This window comes from Chiloscyllium plagiosum, chromosome 51 (genome assembly GCF_004010195.1).
Source record: "Chiloscyllium plagiosum isolate BGI_BamShark_2017 chromosome 51, ASM401019v2, whole genome shotgun sequence".
NCBI classification, from domain to species: Eukaryota; Metazoa; Chordata; class Chondrichthyes; order Orectolobiformes; family Hemiscylliidae; genus Chiloscyllium; species Chiloscyllium plagiosum.
The window spans coordinates 1,734,252-1,746,734 of NC_057760.1; the positions used below are offsets into that span (position 1 = coordinate 1,734,252).

Sequence of the window (12,483 nt, forward strand, 5' to 3'; positions counted from 1 at the left end):
TTTGACTATAACCTGGTGTCAAAAAGCAAGTTACTCATCTACACTTAGTGCCAGGGGAAAGTGTGGAGATTGAAACTGAAACAATTTGCCCACTCTCTCCTAAAATCGGGTCACAACAACAGCGCGAGGTCAGGTGGAGTGAGGGTGGTGGGGTGGTGTGGGGTCTCCTGGCTTCCCTCTCCACTGGAAGTGGAGATCCAAAAGACCAGAACACAAAACAAAAAGAGAAACATCCAGCAAAGAGGACAGCTCACCACATCCACACGGTTCCTGGCATTAGCAGCCTTCTCACTCTTGGCTTGGTGTAGCATTTCCTGGTAAACCAGGGCAAGGCCATCGACAAGGTTCACCAGCATGGCATTCGGATTGTGGAGTGCCAGCAAGGTCTGTGCCACAACCCCTCGGTCAATGGCATCGTTAATGGCGATCACCGCGGCGTGCACTGAGAGTGAAGACAAGAGAGAGAGGGAGGGAGGGAGCACTCAAGTTAAACCAACAGGACAAGCAAACTGCTTGGATCAGTTCACTGAAACACTAGAGACTGGGCTCACCACTATTCCCTCCAACCCAGAGACCAGACTGGCACATGCAGCGTGATACTGACCCATAAAGTCCGGAGAGCTTGGCATTAATGTGGCTCTCCCCAGGGCTGTGTCCAGTTCGATGTAGTTAATGCTGCGGAGTAAATGTGTCATACTAAGTGCAGGCTAATTGTCTCAGCAATGAGGAGGAATGGCTTCAGGGTTTGGCTTTTGCTTAATTAAAAAAAAAGATGTATACTAAGTTCCACCATTCATGCACGTTAGATGAGGGGGAGAGGAGACAGACAGACAGACAGAGACAGACAGACAGAGACAGACAGACAGACAGACAGACAGAGACAGACAGAGAGAGACAGACAGAGAGAGAGAGACAGACAGAGAACAGTAATAGGAGGAGATAGGAATGACTAAATTGTGACAGCTCAGGCCTCAGGCTGGAAGGGCCAATTCCTGATGAGCCGGTGTGAGAGCGCTGGTGAGGACACCCCAGGAGCTGCTGTTGTTCCTGTTCCTGTTCCCACCCCCTCTGCTCCTTCTCCCTTGTATAGACAGAGAGCGAGAGGCAGAGAGCGAGAGGCAGAGAGCGAGAGGCAGAGAGCGAGAGGCAGAGAGCGAGAGGCAGAGAGCGAGAGGCAGAGAGCGAGAGGCAGAGAGCGAGAGGCAGAGAGCGAGAGGCAGAGAGCGAGAGGCAGAGAGCGAGAGGCAGAGAGCGAGAGGCAGATGCAGCTGTGTTACGAGAATGTGAATTTTTTGCTCAAGGAACCTCAAGGAAAACCATTGTCAATTGAGATCTATGCACACTGGGTCAGGATTTGACAGTCAACATCGTTGCTATTACTAAATCACACCCTCCCTACATCCTAGTGGTTGCCCTTGACCAGAAACTGAACTGGACCAGCCTTACAACTAGAAAAGCTACAAATGTAGGTAAGAGGCCAGGGTCCCTGCAGCAAGTAACTCACCTTCTGACTCTCCAAAGCCTGTCCACCATTGACAAGACATAAGTCAGAAGTGTGATGGAATACTCCCCACTTATCTGGAAGAGTGCAGCTCCATCAACACTCAAGAAGATTGACACCCTGCAGGACAAAGCAGTCTTTTCGATCTGCACCACATCCACCACCTTCAACATTCACACTTTCAATCAGCAACACAGTGACAACAGTACCTACCATCTACAGAATACACTTCAGTTGTTCACCAAGGCTCCTCCACCAGCACCTTCCAAATCTGGAATTCCTGCCTCCCAGAGGACAAGGGCAGTAGATACACGAGAAGACCAGTCCATGGAAAATCCCCTCCGAGCCACACACCATCCTGATTTGGAAATCCATTAGCTGTCCCTTCAGTTTCGCTGTTCAAAGTCCTGGCACTTCCTCCCTAACAGCACCGTGGGTGCTGTTCCTAAACCACATGGGCATGGATGCAAGGGCAATCATGGATGGGCAATAAATACACAGCCAGTTAGGGACGCCCATATCCTGTGAAGGAATAAGAACACCTATGCCTTCCTGAACCAGTTCCCTGACATCCTGAACTGCATTGCTCCCCAGCAGGGACCTACACCTTCAGAAGAGAAAGGGGGAAGATCAACGCCGAGATTTCAACCAAGCTCGCTTACAAACTCCCAAGGTGCGTGTAAACAGTGCAAGTACCACCATGCTAACTGCAATCAATGAGAACCTATCTATTATGTGCAGGCTTCAGAGAATTAATGACACAAAGTAAGCAAAAGCGGTTTCAGTAATTTGCAACAAACCGCTGTATAAAATAAATGTCAGACTCCAAGATCAATGACTGCCCCCAGGTTACAGACCTGTTACAGGCACGTCAGTCATTCTCAGGACTGGATTAATTTTAATTTGTGGGAACAATTTTGGTCAGTTACAACTTACAGGCTTAGAATGAACTCTCAAGGCCATACTTAGAGTCCAACGGCAACATTTGAACATAGTGCCAAATGGGTGCTGGCAACAATACTATTTAATGTTGCTCTTCCACTATAATCCTAGCATACTCCACAGTGGTTTTGCTTGGGGAGATGTTACATGTTGGCAGAAAACCAAGAGTTGTAGCAGGACTGGACTGGGAATCAAGAATTCAGTGTTGCCGCAAAGTGGAACCGTTTGCTAGCATGAGAGCAAACCCACAGAATTGGGAGAGCAAGGCAGTGAGGAGCAAGTGAAGGTTGATACGAGATGGTGCCTAACTGTTCTCTACCAGTAAATGCCACTGCTGTGCTTTGTAAAATAACCAACTAGTCATCGAGTCACAGCTGTACAGCACGGGAACAGATCCTTCGGTCCAACTCGTCCATGCCGACCAGATATCCTAATCCAATCTAGTCCCATTTAGTAAGAGATCTTGTGACAGAAAATTTGCACGGCAAGGGCTAACCACTGTCATATGTAGACATTACATCACAGTAACAGAGCATTTGATCTAGGTAGTCTATGTTGGTAACTCCACTGTACACACAAATGATAACCAAAGTAGAAAGCAATGATAATTTGTGCAGCCCACAAGATGCACAGAACCAAGGCTCCTTCAACAGCACCTTCCAAACCGACAATCTCTTGCCCCTAGAAGGGCAAGGCAGCAGACACGCCATGTTCCCATCTGAGCCCCAAAAGCTATCCCAAATTGGAAATATATCGTCCATTCATTCACTGTCTCTGAAATTTCCTCCTTGAAGGCAGAAGATATTCCTAAACACAGACCTCAGCAGTTGAAGGGGATGGCTCAGCATTATCTTCTTGCAGGGGCTATGAGGGATTTGCCAGTGATGACCACATATGGTCCTCGCAAATCAGTCCAATATTCAAACCTTACCTGCTGCTTCATCAACTGAGAGCTGATTGGCCAGGATGCCTCCAATCTTACTAAAGGCAGGCATCTGGATCCCATATTTCTCCAGCTCGGTTTTCATGTTATTGATCTCCTCCTCTGTAAGAGAAGACATGATCGGAACTCAGCAAACCAATCCTAATTACAATGCAGTTCCAACAACACTCGAGACGTCTGACACAAGTGCTCCCTCTAACTTTCTTACCAGCCACAGGGATACAAGGCCTTCACGCGACTGAAATTTCCAGAATCCTGGAACTCCTAAGCTCCCTCTGCAACTGCACGGATTATAGCGGTTCAGGAAAGCAGCAATTAGTAAGGGGCATTCCATGCTGGCCTGACCCATATTCTGATAAGGTAAAAACAAATGACTGCAGATGCTGGAAACCAGATTTTGGATTCGTGGTGCTGGAAGAGCACAGCAGTTCAGGCAGCTCCTCAGATGCTGCCTGAACTGCTGTGCTCTTCCAGCACCACTAATCCATATTCTGATAATAAATTTTGAAAAGAAAAACAACTTCAAGGGACTTCAGCAAGACATTCGACAAGTTTCCACATGGTGGACTGGTTAGCAAGGTTAGATCACATGGGATCCAAGTAGAATTAGCCACTTGGATACAAAATTGGCTTGAGACAGAGTGGAGAGTTGTATTTCAGATTAGAGGCCAGTGACCAGTGGTGTGTCGCAACGATTGGTACCGGGTCCACTGCTTTTTATCATTTATATAAATGATTTGGATGTGAATATAAAAAGGCACGGTTAATAAGTTTGCAGATGACACCAAAATTGGTGGTGTAGTGGACAGTGACAATGGGCCAATGAGCCGAGGAGTGGCAGATGGACTTTAGTTTAGATAAATGAGAGGTATTGCATTTTGGTAAAGTAAATCAGGGCAGGACTTGTATGGTTAATGGTAGGGACCTGGGGAACAGCTAAACAAAGATCTTGGGGGGTACAGTTACAACATTTAAAAGGCATCCAGATGGGTACATGAATAAGTAGGGTTAAGAGGGACATGGACCAAATGCTGGCAAATGGGACTAGATTAATTTAGGATAACTAGTCTCTAGTCAGCATGGATGAGTTGGATTGAAGGGTCTGTTCCCATACTGCATAACTACAGAGGAACCTCAATTATCTGGGATTCGATTATCCGGCAAAATCGCAAGGTGCCCAGTGATCGGCTAAGCTATGTTATCTGGAATTCAATTAACCAAACGAAATACTGCCCGCCCGTGTCCTTCGGATAACTGAGGTTCCTCTGTATGAGTACTTCAGTGCCTGGGCTGGAGAGTAGGATAAAAATGAGCCAACATTCCTGGTGTTCACTATCCACAATCCCCTGCAACATGTCCCTTCCTTTCTCTTCCACTCAAATTAGTTACCCTGCTCCCACACACTGCCTGAGCCATTGGGGCAAGATGCCCAGAGAACAAATACCAAATCCCACCAACCTGGACTCAGGTGAAATACGGAACAAATATGCACTGAAATAGCACCCTTCCTGACTCCAAGACAGGCCAAGATGCTTCATGGCCAATGAAGTACTTTTAAAAAAAAACAGTAATAGCTGCCATGTGGTGGCCAACATGAGTATTGCAAGCTCTCACAAACTTCTACAAGACAGACATCTGTGCTGTGGTCCATTAGGGTGACAAGTTGGTCAGAAGTAAAATTAAAAGCCATTCCACTTCCAACAGCCTACTAGATACCAGAGGAAGAAACACCCTGCTTCAGACCGGTAAATATCAGACATCAGAGGTCCCCTAACCCCAAATGTAAACCCCATCTTACCTGTAAAATTCACCTTGCCATACAGGTCCTGTATCTGTGGAGCTAGGCCCAGTTTGAACAAGTACAGGCTGTAAAAGGAAAAGCGAATAAGGAAAATTCAAATTCTTACAAGTCTGAAGCAAATGACTTTGTATTCGTTGCGGGACAAGGGGTCGAGCTGGGCAGTGCTCTTTGGGTCTTTGGCAGAGGAAGGAAATCAGATAAGAGTTAATCACTTTTAATCAAGAGTTTTTTTGAATCAAGCTCTGGACAATCCAATGCTCTGGTTATTCAAGAACAACTTTCAGATTTTAAAGAGGCATGGGACAGCTAAGCAGAACATGTTGATCTCAACAACAAGATAGATGGAAAGAGAGAGACACACAGAGGTGAGGACGATAGCCAGGGCATTCCTATAACCAAAACATGGCCAGATGCAGTATATGCAACACTACAACGTGCTCACTAGCACAAAATGAAAGGGAGGATTGTACCTGAAAGCATGAATGCAATAAACAACACGGGGAATGTTCTTCTTGTCATAGATATCTGTGGTTTCTGGGTAAAATATCTGCAAAAGAAATGAGACAGTTAAAGATGACTTTCTCACAAGGTGTCAAGGACAAAGAAACTCTTGCAGATATATTTTGCCTTTCACAAGCTCAGAAGATCCTCATTGCACTTCACAGCCGTAGAATGAGTTTACAATTTAGTCGCTACGGTAGTTGGGTAGTATTTCACTTTGTATTTTAATGGGGAGTGAAACTTGGAGGCACACAATTTCAACCAGGTGTTATGAAATAATACAGAGCAGACCAGGCCCTTTGGCCTATCAGGTCTATACAGAGAAAAACTTCTCTAAAATTTACAATAATCCCACTTTCCATTACTTGGATCATAGACTTGAATGTTGTGACATTTCAAGTACTCTTCCTTTTAAAGGCTGCGAGGTTTCCCACCTCTACTATCTTATGAAGTGCATTCCAGATTCCCACCACCAAACATTTTCCCTCAAATCCCCTCCAAACCTACCTCCTTTCACCTTAAAATTATGCCCTCTTGTTATCAACCCTTCAATTAAGCTGCGTCCTCACTCTTTGTGCTGCCTCTGGATGGAAGCTAGGGAATCTTCCAATCAATCGGTGCAAGAGAAGGCCAGCAGAAAGTATACACTGTCGCTGGACTACAATTCTGCCAAGCAGCACTGTGAGGGAGAACTTTCCCGACCATACCCCACAGCTCATTAGTTTTTTTTTTAAAAAATAAGGCCAGCAGCATCAGGAAGGAGAAAGACTTTGTGAAGTGGATTTTCTGTCAGAACAAAAAGGGGAAAAACATTGCCCCTCGAATTGCCACTCGGCTAGCGTTTGAGTGGCCATAGTTTGAGTTTTATTTCAGATATCGTAAGGGGACACAGTGGCTCACTGTTTAGCACCGCTGACTCACAGCGTCAATGACCCAGGTTCAATTCCAGCCTCAGGCAACTGTCAGTGCAAACGCCACACAATCTCGTCATGTCCAAGTGGGCTTCCTCTGCATGCTCGGACTTCCTCAGACAGCGCAAAGATGTACAGGTTAGGGTGGACTGGCCATGCTAAATTGTCCCATAGCATTCAGGGATGTGTAGGTTAGGTGGGTTAGCAATGGGAAACGCAGGATTACAGGGAAAGGGTTGAGAGGTGGGACTCTTCGGAGGGGCAGTGCGGATTCGATGGGCTGAGCAGCCTGCTAACACAGTACAGAGATTCGATGTTCTCTTTCTTTATAAGAGCTGCACAGCAATTACATCTTTGAGTGGCCAAGATCAACAACATGGATTCCTGTCTGCCCACAGTCTATTTTCATTGATCTCCCAGTATCTGACTAAGTGGTTGCCTGCACGATGAAAAATTTGCCTTCTTACCTTCGGAGTACTGTAAAAGTACTTTTCTCCTTAGATTTGTAAAGAAATCATTTAGATTTAATTCGTAATACTTACAAATACACAGTCTGCCACACTGATGCAGGTGTCAACTTACTTAAGGCTGCTCAAGCAAATGTTCATAGTCTCTTGTGGCATAGTGGTAATGTCTTGGTAATGGCCCAAGTTCAAGTCCTACATGCTCCAGAGCTCTCTCATAACATGCCTGAACACGTTGATTAAAAATATCTATGACACTTATTATCATCTCCCTGAGAAACAAAAAGTGTTTTACAAACAACAAACCACTTTAATCACTATTATAAGCAAACACAACAGCCTTGATGTTCACACCAAGGTCTCATTAATGGTAAGGGGATAGATGGCCAGTTAAGGTGGCACATGTATCCAACACCTGGAAATGAGGATGTTCTAATTATGATAAAACACTCAAAAGATACAGACAGAAATAGAGGAAATGTCCTGTACTCTACCGATGGGAGTGCGATTTTGGCCAGTGCATTCAGCCAATAGTTGATATTGTCCGTGTGCCGGAAATTCAGCCCCATTGCCTGCAAGAAGACACAAGTTGAGAAAACACTAATATTGTTCACTGGATAAAGTACAAGCAATACACTTTCTAGTTAGAAGTGAAAATTTTCAACCAATCACACACCATAATATTCAACCACCTCATGGCAGACTCTCCATTTGTACATTTGAATACAAAAGCTACCAATTCACAACGCCCATTTGTCTTGATTTAGCTTATTATAGGGGCATTTGACTGAAGTCCTCTGTTCAAATCTGGGGGCGCCTTTTGTACAGGCACCTTGACTAAACATGAGCTGCTTTTCAATGTGCTTAAATCAGATTGGGTTCACAGCAGTTAGGGAACGTTGGGGCATTTTCGCTTGTAGTCAATGGCTTTAACAACTTTTGGAGCAGCACAGTGGCTCCGTGGTAAGCACAGCTGCCTCACAACACCAGGGACCCAGGTTCAATTCCCAACTCAGGCGAACGATTGTGGAATTTGCATGTCCTCCCCATTTCTACATGTATTTCCCCCTGTGTGCTCCAATTTCCTCACACAGTCCAAAGATGTGCAGGTTAGGTGGATTGGCCATGCTAAATTGCCCCTAGTGTCAAAGGATGTGCAGGCTAGGTGGGTTAGCCGTGGAAAATGCAGGGCTATAGGGATAGGGTAGAGGGTGGATCTGGATGGGATGCTCTGAGGATCGATGTGAACTCGAGCTGAATGATGTTTCCACACTGTAAAGATGCTATGATTCTATTGTTACATTTAACTCCCAGGTATTTGACATCTTATTAACAGAATTAGATACCAACAGTGGATCTCAATGTCAAGATAATGAATGCTAGGCTTACATCAACTTCCCAGATAATTAACTTTTAACGGTTCTATTTCGATCATCTTTTGAGGAAGAGAGTTCCAAAAACTTTCTCCACCCTCGGAGATGAAAACTCATCTCAAATCGTCTTAAATAAGGATTTCCTTCATTTTTAAATATGGGATGTGGAGTGGAGGTTACAACAAGATCACCCACGATCTCATTACATGGCGGAGCTAGCTCAAGGTGTCAGTGGTCTACTCCTGCTCCTAACTCATGTTCATTTGTACATAAATTGGGCCTGTTTTGAAGTGCTTGCATCAGGGTGGGGATGGTAGAGAGGATAGAGAAAGAGAGAAACATGGCACAGACCCTTGTTCTTTAAGAGCTAATAAACATATGCATATCTACAGGCCTCTTGAGATTCATAGGAGTGCAGGAAATGGCAAAGGAGGAGCCAAAGTGGCTTTGTTGATTTAAGCACAAACCCACAGATTTCTGCAACAGGTCAAGCCAGGAGACATCTGAAGAAGGAACTGAAACACTATCATTCTGGAAGGCAGCGAGGTAATTACAAAGCAAGTAAATGGGATTACTTTGTAAGGCACAGGACCGTAGTGAAAAAAGGTATAAAGAGCGAGCCCACAGAGGTATTGAAGAGTGATCTAATTAGGCACTCAGGTGTCAGGTAAATCAGGCACCCACATGGTCACTGACATCAGGGATCACAAAGAAAATGGTATTGCAGACATGCATTAGCTTGTTGTTTAGTTGGGCAATAAAATATACCGTACACAATAAAAACAATATCCAAGTTGCTGAGTGCCATTGGTACTCAGAGTAGAGTTCATTAGACTAATTGGAGAGTATTACAGTATTCACCAAACCTTGTACTTCAGCTGCTCTGGGTCGTAGATTTTTCTCTTTGGGACAATCTCTGGTGCAAAGCGATGGCCTAGTTTAGCCAAAATCACTCCGTTCCTCAGACTTTCCTCTAGTTCAGTAGTTGGTGGGAGTTCCTCATCTAGGCAGGCCTCCATCCATCTAAAAGCATACCAGCAGAGTACACAGACACAGGGTTAGCAGATAGGAGACAAGTCTACTATTGACTATTCCACAGCAAATTGAGGGGTAGGGGAGTGACGTAAGGGTAGCTGATCTAACAGATCCATGAATTGCCCAGCCTTTTCCTCAAGGCTTGTGCTGAAAATGGTTCAATTTTAGAAAGCTTTCTACGGCAGTGCTTCTCAGAGCTTTCCTACAGATCATGTGCATTTGGGGTGCTCACATCACAAACAAGGCAGGAGTAAGGAACTGGGAATAGGTTTTGTTCTTGCCAATGGCCCCTAATCCTGAAAGCAGACACAGGTTGAGCCTCAGCTCCAATGCATGCCCATCCTCCATTCCAGAGGCCAATCTACAAATTCGGAAGAAAGAAAAAAAGGGTTAGGGGCCAATCACAGTTAAATCAGATTCTGGTCATTTAGCCCCATGAGGCCACACAAGCTGTACAATAGATCACAGCTTGCTGCCCTTACTTAAACAATTATTGATTCCAGGTAATTGATTCTGCTTTTGCTGGTGGGCGGGGAGAAAAATTATCAAGTTGAAGGGGGAACCTGGTATTTTGTGCATAAATACTGGACCCAACAGAGGCTGCAGGCAGACAGATCGGCATATAACACAATTACTTTTTTTTTCAAACATTAAAATACCTTCATTTCTAAAGTTCCTTTCAATACCACAAAATCCCAAAAGGTACATTAGAACCAATGGAGGACAGTTCAAATGTCGTCACTGTTGTAACATAGGAAACAATGCAGCCAATTTGCAAACATCAAGTTTCTACATACAGAAATGAGTGTTTCCAGTGTTGCCCTGGGACACAGAGCAGGCTACCCACTCTTTAATAATACTGTGCGACAATTTTCATCCACCTATTGGAGTAGATAGGATCTCAGTTTCACATCGCACCCAAAAGATAGCACCTCCAACAGTAAGGATGGAAAACACAATTAGTGATAGACAGGTAGGGGGCTGGAAGAACACAGCAAGCTAGCCAGCATCAGGAGGAACAGTCAACGTTTCTGGTGTAACCCTTCTTTCACAGGCTGTCTGTGTGGATTATTTGCTAAAGCCCTTAGGTGGGAGCTAAATCCACAATCTTCTAACACGGAGACAGGAGCATGTTTCCATTAGGCAAGAGTGACACTGTGGATGTTCTTTAATTAACCTTCTCTGGCATGTAAGGAAACATCTTTGGAGAAGACAAGAACTGAAACTTCTGACCCAGAGGTAGGGACACTACTGCTCTGTCACAAGACCCTTTTCACAGCATTATTGTTGGGCTCTTGATTACTAGCTCTGGGACATTATCACCTTCCCAAAGTGGACCCTGTATACTGGGAGTGAAAATTCTCCAGCAGGGTGCAGGCTTGTATCATCACAACATCCTTAGAAAGAAGTGTACCTTGCAGAAATAGGCAAAATGGGAAGTAGAGTCATAGACATTCACCAAGGATCCTTAGATAGCACCTGTCAGACCCACGACCACTTCCATCTAGAAGAACAAGGGCAGCAGGTACTTGGGAAAACCACCTGCAAGACCCGCTCCAAGCCACTCATCACCCTAACTTGGAAATATACCACTGTTTCTTCACAGTCATTGGGTCAAAACCTTGGAATTCCCTCCCTGCCGGCATTGTGGGTCACCCCACAACAAATGGACAGCAGCAATTCAAGAAGGCAGCTCACCATCACCTTCTCAAGGGCAAATAGGCATAGGCTATCAATGTTGGCCAGCCAGTGACGCCCAAGTCCCACAAATGATTTTTTTAACATTTTGTTTAAAAAGTCATATTTATCAGCTTATGACCTACTTATCTATTTCTTTAGCATGCTTTGTTCTAACTTATGGCCTACAACTCGGGTTGACAAGGATTGAACCCACAGCAGGAAGACACCTTACCGTTTCGCCTCCTCCAAGTGACAGAGGTACTCGTAGGCAATGTGCTGCCGTCTACGCTCGTCCATCTCCTCTGCGGTGAGGCGTCCAGTCTCCACAGCATCTATCAAAAGGCAGAGATCCAAAAATTCACTCTGACAGAAACGCACCAACAACAACCCAAGTACAGGACACTGGTTAGGCCACTGCTGGAATATTGCGTGCAATTCTGGTCTCCTTCCTATCAGAAAGATGTTGTGAAACTTGAAAGGGTTCAGAAAAGATTTACAAGGATGTTGCCAGGGTTGGAGGATTTGAGCTACAGGGAGAGGCTGAACAGGCTGGGGTTGGTTTCCCTGGAACGTCGGAGGCTGAGAGGTGACCTTAGAGGTTTATAAAATAATGAGGGGCATGGATAGGGTAAATAGACAAAGTCTTTTCCCTGGGGTGGGGAGTCCAGAACTTGAGGGCATAGGTTTAGGGTGAGAGGGAAAAGATATAAAAGAGACCCAAGGGGCAACCTTTTCACACACAGGGTGGTACATTATGGAATGAGCTGCCAGAGGATGTGGTGGAGGCTGGTACAATTGCAACATTTAAGCGGTATTTGGATGGGTATATGAATAGGAAGGGTTTGGAGGGATATGGACTGGGTGCTGGCAGGTGGGACTAGATTGGGTTGGGATATCTGGTCGGCATGGACGGGTTGGACCAAAGGGTCTGTTCCCGTGCTGTACATCTCTATGACTAAGTGATTAAAAACTCAAATCTCAGGACACGCACTCAAAGAAAACACAATAAAAAATTGCATTTATATAGCACCTTCCATGAACACATTCCATTATTCTTACCTTTTGGAAGCATGTTGTAGTAATATGGAAGTCAACCTGCATACAGAAGATTCCCATAGACAACAATGTGACAATAACCCAGATTATCTGTTTGAATGCTGAACTGGGCATGACCATTGGCCCAAGACACTGGATAGGATTCATCCTTTTTCCCCACCCAAATGCACCATGTGACTTCTTTTTGACACTCAACTGAGACAGCAAAGGCCGCAGATTAAGGGCTCGTCTGATAAAGGTAACACCTCTGACAGCACAGGGTTTCCCCCAGTGCCA

The 12,483-nt window shown here is 45.0% G+C and overlaps 1 protein-coding gene across 1 annotated transcript in view; it reads right to left on the reverse strand.

Moving 5' to 3' along the window:
- LOC122544757 (ras GTPase-activating-like protein IQGAP1) overlaps positions 1 to 12,483 on the reverse strand; it is a 59,386-nt gene that overhangs the window by 40,006 nt on the left and 6,897 nt on the right. Inside the window, exons 2-8 of the mRNA XM_043684081.1 lie at positions 11,384 to 11,483; positions 9,303 to 9,459; positions 7,558 to 7,635; positions 5,658 to 5,734; positions 5,185 to 5,252; positions 3,375 to 3,488; positions 255 to 442 (exon numbers count right to left, since the gene is read on the reverse strand). Coding sequence (XP_043540016.1) covers positions 255 to 442; positions 3,375 to 3,488; positions 5,185 to 5,252; positions 5,658 to 5,734; positions 7,558 to 7,635; positions 9,303 to 9,459; positions 11,384 to 11,483 — 782 coding nt within the window. The remainder of the gene's footprint in view (positions 1 to 254; positions 443 to 3,374; positions 3,489 to 5,184; positions 5,253 to 5,657; positions 5,735 to 7,557; positions 7,636 to 9,302; positions 9,460 to 11,383; positions 11,484 to 12,483) is intronic.